At 41.7% G+C, this 27,463-nt stretch overlaps 2 protein-coding genes across 2 annotated transcripts in view; both read left to right on the top strand.

Moving 5' to 3' along the window:
* Positions 1–12,151, top strand: part of nos1 (nitric oxide synthase 1 (neuronal)) — a 38,197-nt gene extending 26,046 nt beyond the window's left edge. The window contains exons 17-28 of the mRNA XM_071897649.2: positions 2,538–2,712; positions 3,190–3,328; positions 3,841–3,919; positions 4,139–4,332; positions 5,181–5,350; positions 6,488–6,698; positions 7,837–7,924; positions 8,058–8,179; positions 8,546–8,694; positions 9,238–9,432; positions 10,582–10,700; positions 12,065–12,151. Coding sequence (XP_071753750.2) covers positions 2,538–2,712; positions 3,190–3,328; positions 3,841–3,919; positions 4,139–4,332; positions 5,181–5,350; positions 6,488–6,698; positions 7,837–7,924; positions 8,058–8,179; positions 8,546–8,694; positions 9,238–9,432; positions 10,582–10,700; positions 12,065–12,080 — 1,657 coding nt within the window. The 3' untranslated portion in view covers positions 12,081–12,151. The remainder of the gene's footprint in view (positions 1–2,537; positions 2,713–3,189; positions 3,329–3,840; positions 3,920–4,138; positions 4,333–5,180; positions 5,351–6,487; positions 6,699–7,836; positions 7,925–8,057; positions 8,180–8,545; positions 8,695–9,237; positions 9,433–10,581; positions 10,701–12,064) is intronic.
* Positions 12,152–15,772: 3,621 nt separating this feature from the next.
* lrrc74b (leucine rich repeat containing 74B) lies at positions 15,773–26,770 on the top strand. The gene is made up of 10 exons (XM_071897633.2): positions 15,773–15,922; positions 17,042–17,228; positions 17,907–18,049; positions 18,795–18,927; positions 19,441–19,647; positions 22,878–22,987; positions 24,532–24,647; positions 25,119–25,197; positions 26,450–26,545; positions 26,654–26,770. Exons 1-10 carry the CDS (start codon positions 15,773–15,775, stop codon positions 26,768–26,770), a joined length of 1,338 nt encoding a protein of 445 aa, XP_071753734.2.
* The last annotated feature ends 693 nt before the right edge of the window (positions 26,771–27,463 follow it).

Here is a 27,463-nt window from a genome sequence, read left to right as displayed (position 1 = left end):
TTTGGGGAGTGTGAGAGCGTGAGATGGGAGCTGAAAGCAAATACATGAGAGTCGGTAACCCTGCAGTGCTTAAAAACAGAAAACTCCACCCAACCAGTAAGCCGGGCCACATGAAACAAAATGCAGAATCAAATAATAAATCAAATTAAACAAATGCACAATCAAGTGCTGAGGCAGTTCAATCTGAGCCACAAAGCTGTCAAGTTGTGTTGTGAAAATGTAGAGAAAAAAGAAGCCAGAAATTCCACTCACGTTGGGTTTTCAACCCAACGTGAGTGATGAAACAGTGTTCAAGTGAATTTAACTTGTAGACTGACAGATTTGTCATTGGCATTTTCCTTATCAATTCAACTGAAGTTGCTACCTAACACATTATCCCTCTTTGTAACTGAAATGACTGCATTAGTCTAATATTTGCTTGGCAGCTAGCACGGCAAGGAGAGTGAAGGAATATAAAGCTATCGTTTGATAAACTATAACATTAGCTAAATATGTTGCAGTGGTGTATCATATAATATCTTTGAGTTAATCTGAATATAGTTTTTCAAAAAGTTACCTATAGACAGGAATCAATCCTGTAACTTATGAATGCATGCACTTCTCTATTCTAACAGACCCAAATGGAGGACGGAGGATCAGCATCAGATGAAGGGAAACAGGCCAGCAAAATTGCGGTGACTAGATGATGTAGAAAACTAAAAAAAATTTTTTTTTTTTTAAATGCTAAAAGCTAACTAAACCTCAAACCCAAATCTGTGTAAAGCCTGACATCTAATAGTAAAAAAGGTTTAATTGGGTTTGGGGTTTAGTTACTCTTTAAGACAAAGTTAAAGCTGCTGGTTGGTGCAATCATACAAAAGCAATGGCCTTCTCCTAACTAGTACCCTTGTACTAGTTTTGAGGGAAGTGGCAGAAAATATTAGTGATAGCCAGGTATCCATCAAATTATAATAATTAAAGCAGTCAACCAGTCTTGGGAGCAAATATGGGATTGTGTACATAAATGGTGATGTTACCTAATGTTGGATGCAAAATTGAGAATAAGTCATGTATAAAAGGGTCACACTAACACTGCAGCAACACTGAATGCAACACTGCCATCTCGGGGTTCAATGCAGTGTGCAGTAAAAACATGCATGAGCAATAAAAAGGTGAAATTATCATTAGGCTAATCTTTACAATTTAGCTCTATATGTGAAGAACATTTGATATACATTTCTTGAGGATTACCTTTAAATACAGCCCAAATATTGCCTAAAACACTATAGCAGTGTAGTGATACATGCAGTGTTGCTGTGAAAAGCTCTGTTTGGGGTAATAAGGCCATGGTCAAATGATCACAGTGCCTGCTGTGGCACAGTGGAAACACCAGCTGGACTAGACACACACAGAGAAAAGGTAAGTGGTAAATTCCCCTGTGCCTTCCCCAATCTTCTGCTTATACAGCTACCTGCTAATGAGGAGGTTGGTTTCAGCTTGGGTGCCTCATCAGCTGGGATGGGGTGCAGCTGTGGAGGTCTTCTGGCAGCAGGCAGACATGGCAGCGTTGGCCATCTCTGTGGTGCTGAACGCTAGGGAGCGGAGCGGAGATGTCTGTACCAGAGTATTTGTCATTTGGCTTAATTTGTTTTTGAGGGTAGATAATAATAATAATGATAATAATAATAGAAAAAATACACCATCAGAAACTGGGCTCTGGCAGTAAACTTGGGTCAGTTTTTTTGTGATGAGTATTTTATTTAGCATATTATAAAATGGAAAAATATGAGACATACAATAAATTGACCAAAATATAAACAGAAACTCACATAAATAAACGGACATAAGCGACAGACAGGAGAAAAAAAAGAAGAAGAAAAAAAGAGGGTGTGTTGTCATGATATCAGGACACCCAAGCTACAGCTAAATAAGATAGCCTTCTAGACACATTAAAAGTATAATGAAAAACAGAAAGTCATACAAGGTAGGCTACATGTATGAATGGGCCCATTACAGAAGGTCAAAAAGCATAAACAGAACGCCCCACACATGCCTCAGAGTTACGGTCCCATTCTCACACACATACCCACACACCCACAGACACATACACACACACACACACACACAAATACACACGTACCCCCTCCCTAGAGAGGTGGCTTCCTCCGGTGAATCCTGGTCACTGGCACCGCTTGGTATTGCAGTGGACAGTTTGTTGACAGCCACAGGAGAAATACATCTGTTTGAGGAGAGCAGAGCACAGGAAATGTCTCGCTCATGCTTGAACCTGATGTGGGTTGGCTGCTTTACAGCGTCAGCGAGTGATCTTTTTCATGTTTACGTCTGTCAAAAAACCAGACGGTAAACATCCTCCATTTTCAACTGTTTGGAGCTTTTTGAGAGGGATGAAAGAGCAAGTTTCAAAGTTATGCTTAAAACGTGGGCTTGGTGGTGGCGGTGGTGCGAGTGTGTATGCGTGTGATTTGCGCTCCCTGCGTGTGCGTTGCATTCCCTGCCTTTCTAGCTCTATCTCCCTCTCTGTGTGTGTCTCTCTCTAGGTTCTCAGTGTTTGGCCTTGGCTCCAGGGCCTACCCACACTTCTGCGCCTTTGCCCACGCTGTGGACACGCTGTTTGAAGAGCTGGGGGGGGAGCGCATCCTACGCATGGGAGAGGGAGATGAGCTGTGTGGCCAGGAGGAGTCCTTCAGAACTTGGGCCAAAAAGGTTTTTAAGGTCGGTTCCTTGGACACAGTCCCTTTGGGCTTTGTTTCAGTTCATTATGTTGATTATAATGGTAGAGTGTGCTAGGAATGTGTTCATGCGTGTTTCAGTGATAGCTATGTCTAAGAAATATATGCAGTGTTATGCAGTAGGTTTCCAGGCACGCACACCATCTTAGTAACGCGTGAATGGCATGTCGGTTGCACGTCATCAGGTGCTCGCTTGGCATATTGATTTCCTCCTGTCTTTTCTGTGAAAGCATTTGAGTTTAAGCAGAAAATACTCCTGCCCCTTGGAAACTGAATCCAAGGTAGCAAGTCATAAAGGCTACACATAACCTTGAGCCAGGGGGAGCAACCCTACTTAGAGTGCAAAAGACCCTCTTCACAATCCTTTGGTATTCCCCTGCAAATCCCCGCTGCTAGGTGTGAAGAGAGGAATAATGAATAATGGTACTGATCTTTTCCACGGTTCTGTTTACATGTCAAGGCTGCGTGTGACGTGTTCTGTGTCGGCGATGATGTGAACATCGAGAAAGCCCATGACTCCTTGATCAGCAACGACCGCAGCTGGAAGAAGAGCAAGTTCCGTTTGACCTACACAGCTGAGGCCCCGGCCCTCACAGAAGGTAGAGAATAGAAACTGAACTGCGCTGCACTTTGATACAACGCCTTAAATAAACTGTTGACGATCTGTCTGGAATCTAGATGTTAAAGGGGCCATGAGTACGATTTTTACTGCCCCATAGCACAAAATGACCGTAGTATATCTGCAGAGGTTGTTGATCAACACCAATTACTCAGCGATTACTGCTGAGATTTCTGGCTTTCAAAACTCACTTTTGAGCCTGTACTTTGTTTTCGAACAAAAACAACCCCACCTATTGGAATTATTTCAAGACACTCCCATAATTCAAGGGGGCAGGGAGGGGCAGGGGGGATAAGTTGTTGTTGCAATACCTGCTGGTCGCAAGTAGATAAATATCATAATAAATATAATAGATTACTGAATGTCCCTTTAACTCAACTGAATCTTGAGATGAATATAGGATATAGGAATAATGTAATTCCTAATATAGGTATAAATAATAATGTAAATGTCATGTAAGTGATATATAACTTTCATTGTGTCTACCAACAGCATTACACGGTATTCACAAGAAGAAGGTGTATGGAGCAAAGATGCTAGAATCGCAAAATCTACAAAGTCCCAAATCCAAGTAAGTATATTTTGTTTACTGGCACATGAAACAGTTTCGTGGCAAAAAAAAGTCAAATATTTGTCTATTTTGGTATGCTTGTGAAACTGATATAATGAACAGTCAAAATCCCTAATGCTGTCAATTAAGAGTGTGGTGTAGCAACACACAAAAAAACCTATCTGGAACAGACTGAAAATGGTGCAGCATTATTCCCCAAATCTCTGATCTCTTTCACAGTCGCGCCACCATATTTGTGCGGCTCCACACAAACAACCACGACAGCCTGAGCTACCATCCCGGCGACCATCTGGGCATCTTCCCTGGCAACCACGAGGACCTGGTGACAGCTCTCATCGATAAACTGGAGGATGCTCCGCCTGTCAATCAAATTGTCAGAGTGGAGTTCCTGGAGGAGAGGAACACTGCCTTAGGTGCGTGGCTCTGTTAGCAATGTCACGCTACTTTACAAAGGGGCTTGTGGTCAGACAGTTGTCAGTTTCAATCCTGGACTGGCTGGCAACATCGAGGTCCAAAAAGTGAATTTGAAACACTCTCCTCCTTCATTAACCACTGTGAAGTTGCACTTCAGTAAGGCACCTATGCCCAAATTCTTCCAGTGGAGCCGCTCATTGGCAAGCAGTTGTGGTTGTACTGGGAAACTCCCAAGTGTGAGTTTTTGTAAATGTGTGAGTGTGAAGCAAGGTGTTGCTGAAAAACAGCAGGTGTGCTCAGCCAAAATTCCCTTGATAAAGATTGAAAATTGTTATATTCTGACCTACCTTAAAGCTGCACTAGGCAACTTCACACCTCCGAATGGCAGTGAGAGGCAACTGTTGAAAAAAATGTGAACCTCAATACTCAGAAATCCTGTAACGTAATGCCAGTAAACTGCACACACACTCATGTTTACCAAACAGGCTGTTATCGCTTTACCAATGAATACGAAAGAGACGAGAGAGGCAAAAGATCTAATCTTGCTGAGTCCAGCTTTCTCTGGACGGAGCGCTGCTCACTGCTGTTTAGGAGACAGTTTGTATTTAGCTCTCAAGTTTCAATTCATCGCTTTCTGTATGCAGAGAAGTTTTCCCGCCAGTGTCCACACCTGACAGCAGAATTTCATTTTGGTAAATAGGGCGAATCTACGGCGTTTCACTCAGTGAAGATGGGACGCTCTACTCTATTGCAGCCCCTCTTTGTGATTCAGGCTAATACTTTTAGTGGGGCTATTTTTATATAAAAATTGTACCTAGTGTAGCTTTAACCTTTTTCTTTACTACAGGAGTGATCAGTAATTGGACAAACGAGCCTCGTATCCCACCATGCACCATCTACCAGGCCTTCCAGTACTTCCTGGACATCACCACCCCGCCAAGCCCTGTGCTGCTGCAGCAATTTGCTGCCCTGGCAACAAATGACAAACAGAAAAAGAAACTAGAGATCCTCAGTAAGGTAAATTCACTTAGTTTTTAGCGCTACCATTAGCAGTGACCTTTAGCATTAGCATTGCCTCTCCCTCTTCGATCAGTGTGCTGCTGTTGCATTAAGCGCTTAGCATGGTTTGTGTGCTTGTGGAAATGAAAAAATAGATATCCAAGAATATGCTTTCTTCTTTTTAGATTCTCCCCTTGAGAGCCAAGCTATATACAAACATTTTTTTACCTCTTATTCTGACACTCCTCAAAAAGCAACTCCATAAAAAGGCACCATATGTTTAAGAGTAACCCACATATTCATTATGTTTGCTACCAAAATATGGAAGATATTTTTCTCTGTCTGAAAGCCTATTTGGTGCACTTTGTACGTATGGAAATACGTACAGAGTGAGCTGGCGGCGAATTAAAGCTCTCAATTGCTGTAACCTATAGCCATTCCCCCTTGCAGAGCCTCCCACAATTCACTCTCCATTTTTGTCAATGTGTGGAAAAGGCTGGCTGAGGCCAAGCGGTGACTCATATGCTCATGCATCGACTCATTGTCAAAAAGCGAGAGGAGAAGATGGAAGGAGGAAATTCAGCATAAGAAACAGTACAGTAGAATTATTGCTACTCGATCAATTTCGCGTTTCTCTTAACTAAACCCCGAGGCCAGACACAGACTCATACGTCCGTAAGAATGCAGATTATAAAAGGACTTCCTGCTCTAGTATTACCTAGGGTGGTTCAGCCAGTGTGTCAGGCTCAGAAATATGATGGATTAATGGGCATTGTGTTGCTCATTAGTAGCCTGAGAACAAGGCAACAGTTGGGAACAAATCAAACTTTGTTGGCCTGTTGGCAGGGCTCTAAATTAATCTCATCCAAATGTCAGTGATGACACACAAAACAGTTGGGCAGTGAATGGTGAATGTCTCTGCTTGTAGCTGCCACCTGCTCTCCAGTTTCAAATGTTTGTAGGGCTAAAAGAGGAAAGCATCTTTTCTTCTCTCTATATTGTGTTTTTCTCAGCTACTGTGGCAGTTACTCCAGTTTCTATTAGCTGAATTAGGACAGGCACCTTTTGCCAACAGTTCTCCAACCCAGCCAGACAGAATTAAAATCCAACTATGCATTTATCCCACCCCCCCCTCCTTCCTCCCTGACCTCCCAGGGCTTGCAGGAGTACGAGGAGTGGAAGTGGTACAACAACCCCACGCTGGTGGAGGTGCTGGAGGAGTTCCCTTCCATCCAGATGCCCTCCACTCTGCTGCTCACCCAGCTGCCGCTGCTGCAGCCTCGCTACTACTCCATCAGCTCCTCCGCAGACGTTCACCCGGGAGAGATCCACCTCACCGTGGCTGTGGTCTCCTACCGCCCCAGAGGTATGGACCTGCTCCCTCTGGGGCTCCTGCTCCGTTTAAGAACGACTCTAATCATGCTGAGGATGAGCTCACCAGCTCTCCTGCCGTGATTTAAATTCCTGTGTTTGGTGTCGTTGCAAATGCCACGGCCTCTGTTTCTGTGCATGACTGTGAGGGGGAGGCTAGTTGCTCCCATTAGGTTAATTCTTCCACTGCAATGTTAGTTTGGGCTTTTGAGGGTCTTTTTGAGTTGCACTTCATTCCATTTTTCCTGGCAAGTCCGTTGGGTTCAAATTATTATTTTCTTGACATTCCAGTAGCAAGCTAAATAAACTCAAGCACACCCAGTGGTATAGGGTTTTTTCATTTCAGTTCATTCTGTTGATAAATAGCTGGCAGGACACTGTGTAGTGGCTCTTTTAAGGTTGCTGCTGAAAGCTCACCGCTAGGAACTGAAAAGTCAAATGAGTCAGCCTTTCTGCAAAAGAACCCTCTGATGGCTCAAAGTAAGTCCTGGTTGAAAGTTATCTTGGAAAGCCAGTCTGCTTCATAGGGCATGCAGCTCGGCCACCACTGTAATTACAAGAAGCGTAAATTTAGAAACACCTCGGGAAGATTCCTATTTGCCATGTTTCTCAACAGAATGTATTCAGACGCATTTCAGAAAGAAATTACTGCAGGTACACCAGTATGGATGAAGGAGCCTATAAACTGCATTACATTATTATGCAGGCTTCAGTTATGCAGGCTTCAGTTCCAGTGTTAATGTTAGTACATATTGTATGATGAGGCTCTTACATCTACATGCCTAAGAGGATACACCTTTTGACTTGACTCAAATCAGCTTCCATGCTCTCAGCCTGTCAAGTAGTCAGCAAACATTAACAGCTGCTGCTCACCACAACTATAGTTTGTCTTCATTTTCTCTTTCTCACATGTAATATGCACTTGTGCACACAGTACGTGTGTGTGCATGAGTGTGCTGTGATGATTGCATAAGCAACGGTTCAATTACAGTAATTTCCCTTTAGCGGAGAGAAATGCCCTTAGCCTTGGAAACTGCATTAGGGCCACTCTACTCGTGTTAGTTTGTGCATTTGAAGAGAGTGGGAGGAGGAGGGAGAAGGTAAAGTGCTTGCTTGGTAATTGTCCCTTTCAGATGGAGAGGGCCCTATCCACCATGGAGTGTGTTCGTCATGGCTCAACAGAATAGAGAAGGGCGAGATGGTGCCTTGTTTCGTCCGAGGGTAAACATTTCGCCAAGAAATTTTGTAAAAATGGCAGATGAATGTGTATTGTGCGAGTGAATGTCACAAGCTTTCTAATCATTTTCAGGATATTGTTTTCTTAATTTAATTGAATTCAATTACCTTGTTTTAGCGCACCATCGTTCCAACTTCCCAAAGACCACAGAGCCCCTTGTATCCTGGTGGGTCCAGGAACGGGTATCGCCCCATTCAGAAGCTTCTGGCAACAGAGACTGTATGACCTTGAACACAAGGGTTTGTCTGCTTTTTTTTTTTTGTTACAGATTTATTGATTACTACCTTACAGAGAAGCTTTACACTGGGATTAAGTCAAATCTGCATGCCAACATGTAGTGGATTTTTATACTGCTGCACATAAACCTATAGAGAGAATCCTCGATGTGGTATTTGATTCTCCAGGATGTACGAATACCCAGGACAAGCTGATACATTTATTCTGCCATTAAAAAAATGCTGTTATATGCAGCTTTGAGTAACAATGGAATTTAGGTCAAATCCCAGTCAGAGGCTTTGATTATCGTTACAGAAAACACTGCAGCCCATTATTCTTCCAGCTCCATTCAGAACAAACAGTAAAGTAAAGGTGTATGTGCTCTGTAGGGATTGAGTCGTGCCCCATGATCCTGGTGTTTGGTTGCCGGCAGTCTCAGATGGACCACATCTACAAGGAGGAGACCATCCAGGCCAAGAACAAAGAAGTGTTCAAGGAGCTGTACGCGGCCTATTCCAGAGAGCCGGGCAAACCAAAGGTACCGGCACCAAGCTATCCATAGCTGCGGATGATTCAGCTCTTTAGACTACTGTGTGGGTTTGAAATGAAATCAAACAGTGGAGAAAGCGCTGCATAAAAAGCCTTGAAGTACACAACAAGCTTTCTGTGTTTATATTCTGAAGTGCTCATCATCGGCAACACTTTTTTTTCATCACCTGTTTCCATTCAATGGCCTTCTACTTTAAAAATGTGTATCGTTTGGTTTCTTCTTTATTATGTTGCTGCTTGTTCTACTCTTCATTTGTTAGTTTGTTTAACAACGACAGTGTGAAATTAAATTAACTCCCCCAAGACGTGGCTGCAAATCTTCATCTATAGTCCCTGGATACAATCACAGATTTGCAACTTTTGCTATTTGCAAATTCTACCTCCATTTCACTTTATTCCCTCTCTTTCTCTCTCCTGCCTCCTGACTTTTTCTCTCATTGTTTCCTTTCCTGCTTTTCTCGCACTTGATTTTCTGCTCTTTCTCTCTCTCTCATGCACACTCATCATTCCTCCTCTGCGCTCTCCCTGTCAGAAATATGTACAGGATGTACTGCGCGAGCAGCTGTCAGAGACGGTGTACCAGTGCCTGAAGGAGGAGGGAGGACACATCTACGTTTGCGGGGATGTGACCATGGCCGGAGACGTTCTCAAGACTGTGCAGCAGATCATCAAGCTGCAGGGCAACATGAGCCTGGAGGACGCCGGCTTCTTCATCAGCAAGCTTCGAGTAATGCACTTCACTGTGTAACATGCTCACCATATGCTCACCGTCAAGCCGCTATACTCTCTGTCAACACACTGGAGCGACAGTAGCCTAGAGGAGATAGAAAACGGGCTTGAGACCAGAAGGTTGAATCCTGGACCAGCTGTGAAAATCTGGGTGGGGATAGAGAATTAAAAAACACTCTCTACCACCACCGCAGTGCCTTTGAGCAAGGCGTTTAACACCCAGTTACACCAGTGAAGCCTATCAGTGGCCAGCAGTAGAAGAGCATGGTTCTGCTGGGCAGCTCCCGGGTGTGAATGTGCATAATTGAGTGTGAAGCAAGGCGGTGCTGAAAAACAGCGTGCGTGCCGAGTCAGTATTTCCTAGATAAATATAGGTTACAAAAATACCACCCACTGGCTTATTTATATTTGTGAACTCAAGATTTAAAAAAAACGGTAACAAATCGCACACGTCACCAAGCCCACTATCGACACACTTGCCAGTTCAGTACATCTATACATGTGAACTGAATAGTAACAAAAAGAGAGGAATATTTGAGGTAAAAAGGTACCTAGAACAGTTAAGTTCAGGAAACTTACAAACACTAATTTCTTCTGTGCCACATTATATATAAAGCCACTGTCAGTTTCTCGCACAATACATTATTTTTCTAGGTAACATAATGGCATACAGTAAGATTTTTTTAGGTTATGTAATGCGTTTACATGTATTCCGTTACTACCATACCCTGAATGCATCATATATTCAGTTGGGTTTAAAAGAAGCTTATATAGGAGTTTCCTGGAAGAATGTGCCTAAAGAAGGAGAGATTACAAAAGTACATTGAAAGGTTTAAATGCGCCAAGGTAAATAATCTGTCCAGTATGAATAGATGTTTGCAGCTCAAGCTTTTCTCAGGATTTACAATGAACAGAACTCATAAACATACAGTATCTGCTATAAGCTACTCAAATAGTCAGGCATTTCTTTATTAAAAGGTTAGGCTCTTACAGAAGGCTCTTACATTTCTGAAGGACTTCTCCATACATTCCCATATTCATTCTGCTCACTTCAAATCAGGCATCACTGCTCAAGGTGATATTTATCTCTCACTTTCTCCCCCCTTTCTCCCTCCCTCTCTACCCCCCACTGTTCACCCGTCACCAGGATGAGAACCGCTACCATGAGGACATCTTCGGCGTCACCCTGCGCACCTATGAGGTCACCAACCGGCTTCGCTCGGAGTCCATCGCCTACATCGAGGAGAGCAAAAAAGACTCAGACGAGTGAGTGGTTTGAGTCTCTGCTTTCCAGCATTTTCCACTGGGAAGTTTTCCAACAGTACCATGCCTCCGAGGAGGGACCTGTAGGCAGATTGGAGTTTTATTTATAAAAAGCATTTCTCCACGGCAGAGCTCCTCTGGGGGCAGACTGAAGCCCAGTGAAAAAGTCAAGAGATAAGAGAGGAGGAGGCTGATATTAAGAAGCCTATCGCTCTGACAAAATGCAGTCTAGCCATACTAAGTTAGCCTAGCTGACCTTTGTGGAAGGATTTATGTCTATGATGATCTTCCAAGGTTCTTCATTAAATTGTTGTATAAAGCAGACCAACAGTCTTCCGTGCATATCAAAGGTTTATTCATGCATGGAGAGAAGGGCAGTACACGCGTATATGCAGTTCCCTGAAGGGGAATCGCTCTAACAAAGCTTATGTTCACAGTGACAAACACTTCCTAGACAAAGCAATGACTTATGATTACACATACTGTTCCAGGAACGGTACAACACTTATTGTTACTATTGTTAGCATTCCTTGTTAGAAGTGACTCTTCTGTTATTGAATTCACATGCAAGCCATTTGAAGACACATGATGACCCATTATTGATTTCACATGCAAGCCATATGAAACGCATGATGGCCCACATGCTACCAATATTATCAATATAACAATGTTCCACACCTTCCATGTTCAAACTAGCCTACTAGCCGGTAGCTATGAAGGTAAGCAAGTTAGTTAACCTGCTAACCTTCATGAATCCCATTTATATTTCCCATTCATATCTCCCATTTTTACAATTCCTTCTTTGCCATTGAAGTTTGCCAGTTAGCTAACTAGCGGTCCCGAAAACTGGTTCTTTGGCTCCGCCCATTGAGGTTTAACTTAACCAATGAGGTTATTTGTACTTCAGGAGCGGCTCAGCCTCCCGGAAATGTTTCCATAACTAAAACTCCAATCTGTGACCTGTAGTGTTGGAGACAGAGATGTGATATCACCCGTGGTTTCAGACGAAAACACAGAGTGGGTAACCATAGAAACCCATGGAGAAGGGCCTTTATACTAACAGGATTAGAGTGAAAGCGAGTGGCTCTGCTCCATTTCTGTTTCCGTTGTTATTTGTGTTTATTTCAGATTAGACACTTCATACACCCTTGCCATGAGAGCAAAACAAGGGCCCTATGTAGCCACTATGGCTCATTAAGCACCAACATAATGCATCACAGACTATGGTTCCTGTGTGGATTGTCACTTGAATTTTGCATTTAGCCATCAAAGCCCCTGTTTGTTGCATGAGTAATGACTGTAACATCTCTATTTCTATGTCTCTGCTGCTGTCTCTCTCTCTTTCCCTCTCGCTATCTCTCTCTCAGGGTTTTCTGCTCGTAGGTCTGTGAATTGGGGCTTTCTGACATCAACCAATCTGGAGGACGCAGCACCGCTGGTTCAAGAATACTGTGCCAATTTTTGTACTGTAAAAAAAAAATGGTTTTCTTTCTTTTTATACAACTTTATGTTTTCGTTGGGCTCTGCGATTTGTCTGTAGCAAGTTGGAAATGTTCTGTTCTCTAAGAATTTGTTTTGCTTGTTGATGATACTTCCAAAAATTTGATCATTTTAATTCATAATGTGTGCACCCAGTGTAATGACCTGCCTCATTGTGAATGCATGAGCAAGACAAGAATATAGTCAAGAAATATAATATACTCTGTGTTCTTTATCGTTACAGGCTTTTATTGAAGTTTTATATTTGCAAGGAAATTCATGGCACTTGGTAACAAACTCACAAATAAAATAAGCGACAAACATCATATGCTGTAGTTTTCAACTCCCACAAAGAGGAGAGAATCAGGACTGCAAAGGCTGTAAGTTCACACAAAGTATAAAGAGCAAGTGAAAAAGCTAGAGAGAGAGCGAGAGAACGAGAGGTGAAAGATGGACAGGCTAGGTGGAAAAAAACGAAATGAGACAGAAAGACAGATTTGTTACAACTTTGGCGTGCTGACAGGTCGCCCTGAATAATGAAAAAGCTGAGTCTGTCGCAACCTCAGCAGACACATTATCTAGCCTTCCGTTGGCAGTCCATCAAAATGAATCTGCTTCTCTGCCAGTTCTCTTTTTGTAGCCCGTCCATCCACTCATAACATTATTGCAGAGTTTTGTTCCCTTGCTGGTGCAGCGGCCGACCCACGGCAGCTGCATGTGAATGTGGAGGGCAGCCGCAGAACGGGAAATCTGAGTCTGTGTCAGTGGATATTAGGATAAACACTATCAACGAGCAAAAAAATACATATTCAGGGCTCTGTGCTGCATCTCTTGGGTTAAAAAAGATCATAAGCCAAGTTGTTTTGTGTTGATTGCCTTTCCAATGCTTGGCTATGACCAATGACAAGTGATTCGTGTCTGATGTCTGAAAAATATAATTGAAGTGGAGGGAAATGATTTGGAAACATGATTTCAAAAGTTATTCTAGACGAGAATCAAATGATTAAACCAGTGCTAAGTAGTTAAAAAGTGAAAAGGTTGAGCAAGAATAGGTAATATGTTTTCAACACAAGATCATCGTTAGAAGCACAAAGATCCGTTCTTCAACTCTTCATTGACTAAATCTAATCTCATGGCTGTCTCATACAGCCATGAGATGGCTGTATGATATGCACAATCATAAATCGCTGTACTATAAACTGCCCTTAGACAGGGAGAAATCAGATTTCATGTAGGTTCTCCATATGAAACCTGAACCTGGGCCGTAAAAAGTTAAAAATCTTTTTTTTTTTATGCCTGTGCAAAACCAGCCACCCATATTATCGCCTGTGTTTGTTCAAGTGCGTCTTATCACCTATTCAGCTCTATTAATTTGTATTGATTAGCATTGTGACTCCTCTGCCTCTTGCCTTACATTTTAACTCTCTCTCTTTCTCTCTCTCTGTGTCTCTCTCTCTCTCTCTCTCTCTCTCTCTCTCTCTGTCTCTCTCTCTGTCTCTCTCTGCAGTGGTTTCACTAACATTGCATTCTCTCATTTATTTCTCTGCATGACTCTGTGCATGACTCTGTGGCTCATTCACCACCCTTTCACTGTGACCTGACACCTACCTGTTGAGTAGCATCAGCGCGTGTGTGTGTGTGTGTGTGTGTGTGTGTGTGTGTGTGTGTGCATACGAGTGGGTGTTAACATGCATGTGCTCAGGTGTGCTCTGCACAATAGCTAAATATGTTTACATGCTTATTCTGCCCGTTGTCTCTTATGCATATCTTTTCAAACTGGTCAGATTTTTTTTTTTTTTTTAATAAGCATGTGGTCTTTTCTCTCTGAGTCACACACACACCCACATACAAACCTTAACAGCTTCAGAAGGCCCGCTCAGTCTGAAAATGTATCATTCAGATGGTGTTTTAAAATTGCACATATTGCTTTTAGTTTTTGTGAACAGGGTTAGAACAGCTCAGTTCCATTATAAAGTTCCACTGAAGTTTATCATTCAAAGGCAAGAGGCAATCACACTGCCACTGTCGTCATCTGCTGCTTTCCAATGAGTCAGGGCTGTAATTTGAATATTTGTGCAGGGGCAACATTGTTTATTGATCGCCCACTCTGCAGTAACCTGTGGCTTTTGTCGGCTTCCGAGTCTTGTTTCTTCCCTTTCTTTGTCTTTGATTCAAATTAAAGATAGCTGTCAGCATGATGAAAACGTAATGGATTTCAATGTGGTTTCAAGCGTCCCTATCAGCTGCCGAGAATATGTTTTTTTATGAGTCAACTATTTTTATTGCTGGGAGAAAATGGGTGACTCCCATTGTCCCCATTGTTGTTCCTTCTGGATGAATGTCTCCTCTGTATAATTTGTTTAAACAGATTTAGTTTAATTGGAATGAGAGCCGTTGGGAAAAAAAAAAAACCTCTGTGATGTAAAATGTGCAACAGGAAAAAAATTGATACAAGATATAGCTTCTATATATAGCTTCTATATATATTCAAAGACAAAGTATAAAATATAAAAAAGAGTACCACTTCAACCTTTTCTAAGAATGTATTTTGATTATGTAAATGAGTACTATTATTATCATTTGTCTTTTTTTTCTGCTTGATTTAAAAAAAACAACAAAAAAACAAAGGCCTATTCTATGGTGTCTCTCATATCCTTTAGGTATGGGGATAAAACAGCAGCATTGACTTAATGCATGGTGATCTTCTGTCTCCTCTTCATATTTAAAAGCTCTGTCTATTTACCAGCACTGTGTCAGTCAGTGAGACTGTATTGTGAGGTTGTCCAGCCTTTCATGGGGCTTCAGATGGTAAACATGCTTGAGGGTTTCTTTTTCTGTGTTTGCATATCGCTGCTGCTATGAACAACTCTGACCCGAACAGCCTCTGCTATAATGACCTTTGTTGTGTAATTGATCGAGGATATTCCATTTTAATGCATCAACTGCAAGGACTTTGCATTTACTTACAAATAAAAAGAAAACATTTACAGAATAAGTTGACACTGTTGGTTGGTTGTTTTTCTTGTTTAAGCAAGAAAGTAGCAACAAGTTTACTCCTGGGACTTGTTTAAGGTCAGAACATTTTAGTTTAAAGGTCAGCTTCAGTTGCTGATGAAGTGTTTTCCTTGAAAAAACAAGAGTTACAGCAAAAAAGCCATTTGCTTCTAGTGCTCTTCCTGCCTCTAAGTGCTGGCCGTCACAGCTCAGAGAGACGCTGCTCAGCGCCATGGCAACCTGTCAACAAAACAAGCCATCCAAACATTATACAAGCCCTTCATGTGGATTGGCGGCTGGCTGCCAGGAAGGGTAGCAGTTGCCTCTCCAATTAGCCGAACTGCTTGGCAATTACCATTTTACAAGTTTGACCCTCCCATTGAACAAGATAGGTTGCAGGAACGCATAGCCGTCGGTCAAATCCAGTGCAGTGATTTCACCCACAGCACAAATATTGTTCCAGCACATTGGATCTAAAAAAAAACACAGAAGAACCTGGTGAAATTATCAAGTGGTTTATCATCATCACATCCAAGCAGCAAAATATCTCATTCTCCGGCTCAATATCAACTTTACTGAGCTGAGTCCACCGTGACAAAGCCATGGTTCATGGGAAGAAGTTGGCCAAGGAGACTCTGCTGCCTTCTGTGCTGGAGGACGACGATGCTGAGACAGAGAGTGAGAGGGAGCAGCAGGGGGGAAGAGGAGGCCGACCCCGCAAAGTCTTCAGCAGGGGAAGTGTGGACAGCCAGGTAGGCAGGGGGGGGACGACATACTGGAAGGACCTTTCACAAATCAATTTTTCTTTATTGAGACTGATTGAGTAGGTGAGACACAGGAGAAGGAGCTCTGGCACGAATTCAAGGCGTTTTGTAGCCCAGCAGGGCTTTATGTGGCTTTAGAAATGGGGGTTTTAACCAGAACACCATCTCTAGGCACAACCGAGCACTTTCCTTGCCCACGGCAATCCAAAAAAGTACAGACTAATGACCGACTATTTTCTGTTTTATGCATAGCTCTTATGACCCCTGTTCTCCCATGCATTTATTAAACAGAGGCTACTCTGAGTCCCACCATGAAGTCAGTTTTAATTCCACTCTTTTGTAGTCAGCTCACAGAGCTGCATGATAAGTGTAAAAAGTATTATACATGAAGGCATGAAGGGCCCTGCAGCTTTAACTACAACAAAGAATCATCCAATATACTAGAGACGGGATGATCTGTTTATCTCACGATACGATTCAATACGTGATATGGGCTTCATGATTCAATACACCCACGATGTAATAAATAAAAGTTCAATGACAACTAAGTTTGATTGTGCAGAATTATGTTTATTTCTGAGCCACACATCTTTCTAGCAATGGCATTGGCTTGCTAGAATGTAAACAATTTAAAAATGTCATTACAAAGTGCAAATAATACACTGTAATTTGGATGGAGAGCTTGTGAAATAGTGATGGGCAAGCCGTCTCATTTGTGATTACTACAGCAGAATAATATAAGATTCATTTTTCTGCCTCACGATACATATTGTCACATTTTTGTACTGCGATATATTGAATTTCAATTTCACTGTTGATGTCATGTCATGCTGCTCTTAAGTAAGCAGGAAAGGAAGGAAGGAAGGTAGGATAGAAGGGTGGAAACTTTAGCAGACAAGTTAAAATGGCCCGTCTGTCCTCATGGATGGAGTCAGTGGCCCCAAGCACAGGCATCACTTCTAGTCTCTTTAAAGCCTCTTTCAAGCCCCAAGCATTTCCGTCAAACCTCGCCACTCACATTACCGATAACAACTAGCTCTGACTGGTCAGGATGTCTTCAAGCTCCCTTTCTCATTCTCTGTCCAGCAAACGGCGACCCGGACAGAGGTTGACTTGCATGGGCCAACGGGCCAGCGCTCAAGTCCTGAAGGGGAAGTGCTAGACGGAGGTGAAAGAGGGGGTGAAGAGGAAGAGGAGGAGGAGGAAGAGGAGGAAGAGGAGGAAGACGAACAACAGAGAGACAGGGAGAGTGTGATCTCCGATGACGACTACGACACTGACTTGGAGCTGGGAGGTAGAGAGAGAGTTTATATTAGAAAAGAGAGGGAGAAAAAAGATGGTGGGGAAATCATTACACGTTGTGATGAAGGGTGTTGGGGAGCTAAGGGGCAGAGTGTGTGCTTTTCTCTCCCTCTCTTTTAAAAGTGGCGAAATGGCTCGCTGATGTGAGTCATGCATTGTCATGCGCAGAACCCCAAGCTCTTTACAATTTCTCTCTAAAATCTTCTTTTATAACAGGCCCCATTTAAATAGTACAAAACATTTCGATCTCGATTCTTGATTTGATCGCGACTGGAACATGCGGTGACAATGCGCGGCCCCCTATCACTCACGTCTTAATCCTTTTCCCCTCTCTGCCTCCTTCCATCTTCTCAGACACCAAATGATTTCAGAAAAGAAAAACAAAACAGAAACTCCTACACACGCTCGCCCACACATGTGGAGCCCTGTTCTGCATCTTAATGATTTCATCTCAGCCTTTGTATCAGGCTTCCTTTTCAGCAGAAGTGAAAACCATCTGGTATGAATGAGCTCCCTAGACGCAGTGAAATCAACCGCAAGGGAATTTTCAATATCACACTGAAAAGGGCCCTCCTCTGAGGAAAATGCCAAATCTCTCCTTTTTTCATAGAGGTATTGATAGCGAACTGTGCTGACAGACACCTTAGCTAGTGTCTCATTTCTGTTGCAGACAGGCAGGAGGCGTACGACCCGACGGGACAGACGCGCTACATGGAGGCATGTAAAATGTTACAGGTGGTGCCTGCCTCTTACTTCCTGCGCCACATGCAAAACAGCGAGTTGTCCATGATGCACCATGGTCTTGGGCCTCAGGTAAAGCTGGCGTGCCAGTTTTGGCATTCAACAAAACTTCATACATGTGAATGTGTTCTATAACTTAAATTATTGGGTACGTCTCTGACTGAGGGAAGAGCACATCGTGTACAAATGTGAAAATGCAAAGCCTGGGCGTCTTAGCAGCACAATTTGACATTTTTTACAGACTACCACTGGTCCATGACGCTGTAAATGAAAGTTGTGCGCTTCACCAAGTAAATCCAATCCTTAACAAGCCTTTCATGGAGGTTTCAGCTTCAGTGATATCATTCAGACAGAATAAATTTGAGTCAAACTTCACCAGTCAATCACAGCTGAGGAGCAGAGCCAGAAAGTGCAGTTGCAAATGTTATCTAATTCCTTGCAGACTGTTAGGCTTATCAAATCCTACAAGTAAGATGGACTGCATACATTTAAACACATCATCTTCTGATAGGGCTTTTGCTTCTCACCTTTTTAAGATCAAATGAACATAATGCTTAATGCGCTCAACTTTCTCATTAGCCATGCTGGAAACTATAATTTTCATGTTCCGAGCCTGACTCCTGACCCACGCCTCCACACAGCTCCTTTCTGCTTCATTTGTCTCACACAGGTTCAATATATATATACATTATATTTCTCTCTCTCTCTGCCCACCTGCATCAGCACATCTCCTCTTTTAAGGGAAATACGGATAAGAAAACAAACAGCAGTGAACAAACACAAGAATTTCACTTTAGGGGGGAAAATGTGTCTGCAGGGCACCAAAGCACTGGCGGTTCCCCTGGTAACCAACACTTCAATACTGAGGCTGAACCTGCGAGATAATTGGATGGAAGGAATGGGCGGAGCTGCCGTGGCCGAGATGTTAAAGGAAAATTGTTACATTACAGGTGATTTTACTGGGCACACAAGCATGCGCACATTTTCTCTCTCTTTCTTTGGCTCCATCTCACCTCCTCCGTCAAGAATGCCACCAAACACCCACTCATATGCCACTCTCACCTCAATTATATGCCACTGTACATGCCTTAGCATCGGAGGTCGCCATTTAACATTTATTGACTGTCAATCATATGAACTGTTAAGGAACATGGAGGATATATCCTGATATACGTATATTTATGTATATGTTCATGTCCAGTGAGTCATGCGCTTTTGGCTGACATTATTTCTAATAGCCTTTATTATGCAGTAATTATGTTGTTTTATAAATATACAATGAGTTAGTCTGCCAATGTATCATCTTGATACAGCCAACAGTAGGCCTCTCTCTGTGATGTGCAATACACCACATTTCCTCCCCACATATTCTTCTTTTGACAGGTAAAAACGCCCTTTGGCTGCCCCTTTTCTACCATGCATGACCTTTGACCTGCGGTGTGCTTGTGTGTCCATCCCCCCAGAGGTGGACCTGTCAGACAACAGGCTTGGGGAGCAGGGGGCCAGGGCCGTAGCCAGCATGCTGCAGGAGAACACCACGCTGGTCAGCCTCAACCTGTCAGGAAACCATCTGGGCGACCGGGCGGCTCTGCACCTCGGCCCGGCGCTCACCACCAACACCAAGCTGCAGCGCTTGGACCTCAGCCACAACGCCCTGGGAGAGCCTGCAGGTAGAGTCGCAGTTGGCTATACGTGCTAAAGGCTGCATGTTTAAAATAAGAGCTTACCCTTTAAAAGAAAGTTCCAACAGAATGAAACATTACCCATAGCTCGTGCTTTTACTCTCTGGAAATATTAAAGTTGCACTAGGGAACTTCGAACACTGGCAGCCCCAAATGGCAGCGAGAGGTAATTGTTTGTAAAATATTGAACTATAATACCCAGAAATCCTGTAACGTGATGTCAGTAAACTGCACACAGCACACTCAAGTTTACCAACCTGACCGGTCTGTGATGCTTTATGCAAAAGATACCAAAGAGCGAGGCAAAAGATCTTGTGAGTCCAGTGTTCTCTGGACGGAGTGCTGCTCACAGTTGTTTAGGAGATAGATTGTATTTTGTTCTTAAGTTTCGATATGCCACCTACTGTGAGTGGAGGAATGTACATACCCAACAACACAATTTCATTTGGGCAAACAGTAGGAATCTACAGGGTCTCAATTAGGGGGGATGGGACGATTTTCTCTATTGCAGACCCACTTTGTGATTTAGGCTGATAGGACAGGTGTATTTTTACATTAAAAAAAACTCCCTTAAAGACCTAGACAGCATTCTTTCTTTGTATTCAACAAAGCTGAAATTATCAAAATATTTTTTTCTCTATTCTCAGCTTTAAGCACTATCAATGGCACAACACACAAGGAATTAATGTATATAGCCAAAGCTAATAAAAGCCAGCCAAAGTATTTGGCCATATAACACATTATATATCCTTATAATCACATATAATCCTTCTCAAAAACCCTAATACCTGACTAATCTTGTAATTTGTAAGAAAATCACAGCATTTTGCACCCTCTGTTGGTTCAGATCACTCTCTGCTTGATGTAATTGTATAGTTTATGTAAAACCGATATCATAGATGTGCTACTCCTGCTCTAGTGTCTGTTAATGAGCTCCCTGCTCTTCACTCTCCTTCCCTTCATACCAACTGCTGCCGAACTGCTCTATGGCATCTATTAAAAATGGCAACAGGGTCAGAACACAGCAAATTACTCAAACCGAGGCTTGTATCACTCTTTCCTTATTGTGAATATAAACATTAGTTACAACCTGTTTTGAACAATTTTACTCCCTTTTTTTGTGGTGCAAATTCACCATTTTAAATCTTCATTTTAACCTTGAAACAAAACGGTTGTTGGAAGCTGCTCTGTGTGTGAATCCAAAGTTCACTGGGCCGCTGTATTAAATAATAACTCAACCAATAACCTTTAAGACAGTGCAGATAGATCAAAGATCATTAGATTATTAGATCTGTGAGTTTGGATTTACCATGACAGCCAATGTAAGTGTTTGAATCTCTACAAAACTCTAAAGCTTAAAGGGTTACAGCTCTAAATTTGCTTGTCCATCTTAAAGTTCATACTTGTGTCAGGTGTAGAAATCCACTGTTACAACTTTAAAGTGGCAATCTGCGAGATTCTTGTTTTTTTGTTGTTGTTTTTTTTGTCTCCATCTTTGGTATTAAGCGCTCATTGCTGTGGTGTTTCTGCACTGCACCCCAGAGATCACCTGTCAATCAAACAGTGTGGGCGGGACTGTGACATCTTCTTCCTTGAATTTTCTGTTGATGCAGTTTGAGTTTCTGTAGGAGGTGCTCTTCTCTTTGTCTGTTCTGGCTGATATAGGTTGAATCACTATTGTGTTGTATCAATCAGCTATAGAGTAGCAAAATGGAAATGTATCGAGGATTATTACTTTGAAGTAGCCTATTGACGATATAGCTGGAAAATTAATAGTAGTGATTCGAAGCACGCACACACACACTCCATCCCCACCACAACTATGCCTCCACTCCACACACACACTCACGCAATGAGTTATAGTTTGCTGTAATGTTGTAGTCTATTTGCTATAAGCAGTCGGAGGACTACAGCAGCAGATTGTGGCATTCAAAGGTCAAGAACATTCGCCTTCATTAAAACCTCTGTCAATTATCATGTGGATGAGCGTCGTGACAGGCACCTTGTGATGGAGCGGCGGGCCAGGAGGCAGTAATATGGCAGCATATGATCTGGCTGATTGAAAATAAATCTACGGAAAGGTAGAAACCACCGTGTTTCATCTCTATGCGTGCGGCTGCGATTCATCCCCACATGCTTTATTCCGTTTTCTCGACTGCTGAAATATCAAAGGACATCCTCATGCGTTTTGAGTGCACTCTTCCATATAGCAGGGCCTCGTGAGTAAGTATACCAATCAAATACACTGCCATTTATGAGGTTCCCGCTCCGGTGTTATTGCTTTTCCACCAAGCCGGGCTACAGTGTAGTTTTTATGATGATGAACCGGTGAGTGCCACGCACTGAAAGGAATTCTTATCCTTTTTGATAAAGTGGGTGAGCTGATGATGGGGATCTCTCTCTCACTCTTTCTTTCGGCTCTCTTCCTCCAGAGTCTCCATTCACTAGTGCTTTTAGGCCACGAAACATACAATCACATCCTCTCACTGGAATCTAGGTGGGAATACGCTGCTTTCACACAGAGGGCAGAAGCGGATGTTTGTGCGCCACAATCTGATTGATCTTGAAAAGTATCGCTCATGATACTTCCTTAACACGAAACTGCATGCCACCTCAGATTTAGAAAAATACACACTACCAGTCAAAAGTTTGGACACAGCACATTTTTCTATATTTTTACTATTTTCCACATTTTAGAATAATAGTAAAGACATCAAACCTATGAAATAACGCAAATGGAATTATGCAGTGACCAAAAAAGTGTTAAACAAATCAAAACTATCTTATATTTTAGATTATTTAAAGTAGCCGCCCTTTGCCTTGATGGAAAGGAAAAGGCTATGGAAAGAAATTCATACATAGGCATCAACTTCACTATTTATATTTGCCTAAGAAAAAAAATTTCAAGCATTTAAGCATAAGCCTTTAGATCAAAATGGCTTTAAGATAATGAAAATACATTCAATCAGGTCCAAACTTTTCACTGGTAGTGTAGTGTAGTGGTCTTCAGAAGAAATTGCAATAGTTTTGAGATATCCACCATTTGAAAAGGGACACCTAATCTTACAAAATGATTGATAGCACAAGTTTTAAACAATTTACAGTGTTTTTTTAAGTATAGTAGACAGCTGAAGTCCTTGGTTGACCAAATGATGAAAAATGAACTTCAGGACATTTAACTCTGACAGACTGTCATGATGTTTTATCTCCATCCCCAGGGGAAACGCTAGGGGACTGTCTGTCGGAGAACACAGGTTTAAGATCGCTGAGTCTGGCCTGGAACTGCATCCGAGGGAGAGGAGCAGTGATGCTGGCCAGCGGCCTCGGGGTAATACACCTGGAAATCTGTGTTTGAACACAATATTAAGTTTTGAACTACTGTTATACAAGAAAAAAACAAGATCTACAGGTAATACACTGAAGAGTTGGACCAGGATTCTTTTTTCAACTCACATAATCATGCAAGTCAATTTTACGTCTTCGGAGGAGTGCTGTTGTCAGATTGTTTAAAGATTGTATATTTGTACAGTATGTTATATATCCATAAGTACTAAAGACAGTAGTTATGCAAACTCAAGTAATGCACAACAATCACATAAGTTATTTTTACTATACATTTGGAAAAAAAAAGCTTGCTATAAGCTTCATAGTGATGAATTTCTGCTCAATATGAGGGAGACAGTAGTAACTCTACAAAGCTACATTTCCTGGAGAAAATGTGTGGGCTAGCTGGAAGCTACTGGATAAGACACAGTAGTAACAGCAGCAGTAATAGTAGTACCGGTAGTAGTAGTCGTATTAACAGTATTAAATAGTAGGGATGGGACGATATGCTTATCTCTCGATATGGTTCACGATTCGATATAAACACAATACGATGTCATAAATAAAAGTTCAATGACAACAAAGTCTGACTGTGCAGAATTATGTTTTTCTGAGCCACAAATCTTTATAGCAATGGCATTGGCTTGCTAAAATGTGCACAATTTAAAAATGTCATTACAAAATGCAAATAATATAATTTGGATGGAGAGCTTGTGAAATTGTGAAGGTCAAGCCGTCTCATTTGTGATTATTACAGCAGAATAAAATGTAGCTAATATCGCAGTTAATTCTCCTGCCCCACAATACATATTGTCACATTTTTGTGTTGTGATATATTGAATTTCGATATATCGTCCCATCCTTAATAAATAGTAGTATTACTTGCTAAGGTGTTACTTGGTAGTCGCTAGGGTGTTACCAGGTGGTTGCTATGGTGTTACTAGTTAGTTTCTAAGTGATTACTAGTGGTTGCTAAGGTGTTACTAGGTGGTTGCTAGGCAATTACTAATACACAACTACTACTACAACTACTTTATATATGTAATAGTATATGTATACATACGTATTATGTATGAAACGCACATTGTAACTTTTCTGAAAAGTGCTATATGAATAGATCATACTATTATCATTAGTAGTATTTGTAGCAGTATGATATATACTGTATATATTGTACTTTGTATATGCCAATAGGTCTATTGAAAAGTGAACTGGCTGGAAAACTTTGCAGAGGCTGGTGTTTATTTATTAAGCAGAGCAGGAGTGTGGAGGTCGAATCACTTTGCCTTTCAGATGTTAATGACCAACATGGTCAAGGGGACCTTGATCAGCAAGCTGCTCTGACAGGCTTGAGAGATTTGGGTCCCAGGAGCCTTATTAATGCTGGATCTATACTCCTGGCTCACTAATTTGATCTGTTTCTTTGCTCCTCAGTTAATCTTGTTAGAGAATTTCTTCAACTTCTATTTGTTTACTGTATTTGAGATGGTCACGCATCTGTTTTCTGAATGCCACTTTGCAAATGACACGTTCGTTTCTGTTTTCCAGGCAAACATTTTCCTCCGAACACTGGATCTGTCGTATAATGGCTTCGGGAAAGAAGGAGCCATTGCTTTAGGAGAGGCACTTAAAGAGAACAACACTCTGGAGGAGCTGGATGTAAGGTACAAGCCTTTGTTATGTTGGTATCTGGTATCAGATCACAGCATACAGTAACTGGTGAAAAAGGGCAAAGGTTACATCTTCAGTTTAGACTGTTCTTTCATCAAGCAGAAATGAGAATGACCCAGAGTTGTACCTTGTTTGGTCACACTGGGAGGTAAAAGTAATACAAAAAATCCTTTATGAGACTCCTGATGATTTCAATTTGCTCATTGTTGTTAGCAGTACAGGATCTGTAGCTGTACCTATACATCACAGACTGTAGGGCGTTGTCATAAACTCTATTCAAGTAAGCCGGTTTCATCTGACTCTTTGAATTCTCATGCAAAGTAAAGCTTGCCACAAAACCTTCAGAAGACATTTGCGCTATCTCTTTGAACAATACCCTCTAAAAGAAATAACACTTTTTGATTGCTTGCCTCACACTCCGACACACATTGTATTTTGTTTTGTGCATTTGTTTCTCGCCACAGTAACAACCGAATACCCCCCGAAGGAGCCATCCGCTTCGCCATGGGCCTCAAAGTAAACAAGACAATCAAATCCCTGAATGTAAGCCGGTGAAAAGAGATTGGTTCTAGCTTCGAAAGCAACGGGGGGCATCAATGGATAAAATGGGATAAATAAATGGATCACTGTACTTCTTTTTAATGTAAACACCCAAGCATACTTCTCAGGGACTCGTTTCAGCTGACTGAAAAAATTACCTCTTACACAAAATTGAGTAACAGTCTGAGCATTTTCATACTGATTGATGTGCAAACCTGAGTCGAATATAGAGTTTGAGTGTTTGATTGCATATGCAAGTCTGGAGACATGAGCTCCTTGAGCAGATCAATTTGGGCCCAAGTAGTCCCAAGATATTTTCAGTCAGTTACAGTGGTCTATTTAGAGTTTAACAACAGGTAGTTTCACGCAGTGGTGGAAAAAGTACTCAAATCAGTAGCAGAACCATAATGAAAAAATACTTCATTAAAAGTAAAAGTTCTGCATTCAAAAGTTTACTTAAGTAAAAGTATAGAAGTATTAGCAGTAAAATGTCGAGTATCAAAAGTAAAAGTACTCATTCTGAAGAACGGTCCCTTTCAGAGTGTTAAATTATTGATGCATTAACCTGTAAGAAGTATTTTAATGTTGTAGGTCTAACTGCTGCATATACTGTTGGGGAGTTTAAACTCTAACAATGCAACATATTTTATGAGCTTATCGTGTGTTTTGCATGTTTTGCATGTTTTGCATGTTTTGCATTCTGCAAAGTAACTAGTAACTCCAGCTGTCAGATAAATGTAGTGGAGTAAAAAGTACAATATTTCCCTCTGAAATGTAGTGGAGTAAAAGTAGCCTGTAAGTCTCACAAAATGGAAATACTCAAGTAAAGTACCAGTACCTAAAATTGTAGGCTACTTAAGTACAGTACCTGAGTAAATGTACTTAGTTACTTTCCACCTCTGTTCTCTGGTTAAAGACATGCCATGCTTTCCATGAAGCATGGCTAGCTGTGCTTTATTGGTTGCTATGCCAACTCTTGTAGTAACCATCTTATGGGATCTTAGGGATATTATTTTCTCCTGTTCTTTTTTTCTCTTCTGTATATACACTACTTTAGAGAAAACTTTTGAGACAAAGACACAGGTTGGTAATCACTGTATCAAACCACAACACCCTTAACACCCTATTTCATCACCTTCATGCTCACAGTTGCAGTACAGGACTCCCTTTTGAGGTATTATTTCTATATTTTGACATTTTACTACTACTACTTTACTACATTTCTAAAGGGGATTCTGTGTTTCTCTTTGGCCAGATGGGTCGAAACCCCATTCAGAGTGCAGGGTGCTATGGGATCCTCAAGGCCATACAGGGACATCCAGAGTCAGCCATGGAGACATTACACTTTTCCGTAAGTCAAGCATATTTCACCTCTGTGTAAATTCCCACATATCTTTTTTTCTTTTTGCAGGAGGCAAGCTATTCACCCGCTTCTCCGTTTCTCTCTCTCTCTCTCTAGGACATCACAGTGAACCAGGATTTTGAAGACTTGTACGTTGCTGTGAAAGAGATATTCCCTGCGCTTGCAGTGAATCACGGGGGCAGAATTGACACATTCAGAAAACCAAAAGCTTGAAAAGTGTTACTGTAATTGCAGTACTTTTATGCCACAAAGCTCCGCGGACTGGTTCATCGACGGATGCTCTAACGTCAGAAGCAAAGGCTGGATGCTTGGAAAGATATCACAGGATAATGCTTTCTGAAAAAGAGCCGTGACACCACATCCTGCTGAATGAAATGTATTTAGTGTAAATAAAATTTGTTAAAAACCCAATCAATTGAAAATACTGATAATTGAGAGCTAGAGAGTGTACATTTCCCAAAAGAAAACGTGTGAGCGTACCGCACGTACACAGCATGCATGCAGCGGTTGAAATATACTGCTGCTAAATTCATTGAGCATTGCCATACAATACAAGTATTCAGTATAATTTGAGGAAAGATCCGATTTCATATTATATAATGTCGGTAGGTAGAATGATTTGGAAAATGGAGAGGATCAGAGAGCACCACATTGAGTATGAAAAGAAGTGAAAGTGGGTAGCACTGAAAAGGATTGTGAAGTGCTGCATGACTAGTCTAACACAAGAAGTTGGAAAAGCTTCAGTATTAGGTAAGAGGCCTGTTTACTGCATCAGGACAATTCAAACAGTGTTAGGTAAGTTGTCAGTTCGAGAAATGTATCCAAATTATTTTCCTCTGATTGTCTTCTGGCAATTTTCTAGTTTAGGAAATGTCTGAGAATAAAATAGAAGTCAATTGCAAAAGT

This window comes from Centroberyx gerrardi, chromosome 8 (genome assembly GCF_048128805.1).
Source record: "Centroberyx gerrardi isolate f3 chromosome 8, fCenGer3.hap1.cur.20231027, whole genome shotgun sequence".
In the NCBI taxonomy this organism is placed as follows: domain Eukaryota; kingdom Metazoa; phylum Chordata; class Actinopteri; order Beryciformes; family Berycidae; genus Centroberyx; species Centroberyx gerrardi.
Note: the sequence above shows the minus strand (reverse complement) of the source record. Positions and strands in the feature narration are given on the sequence as shown.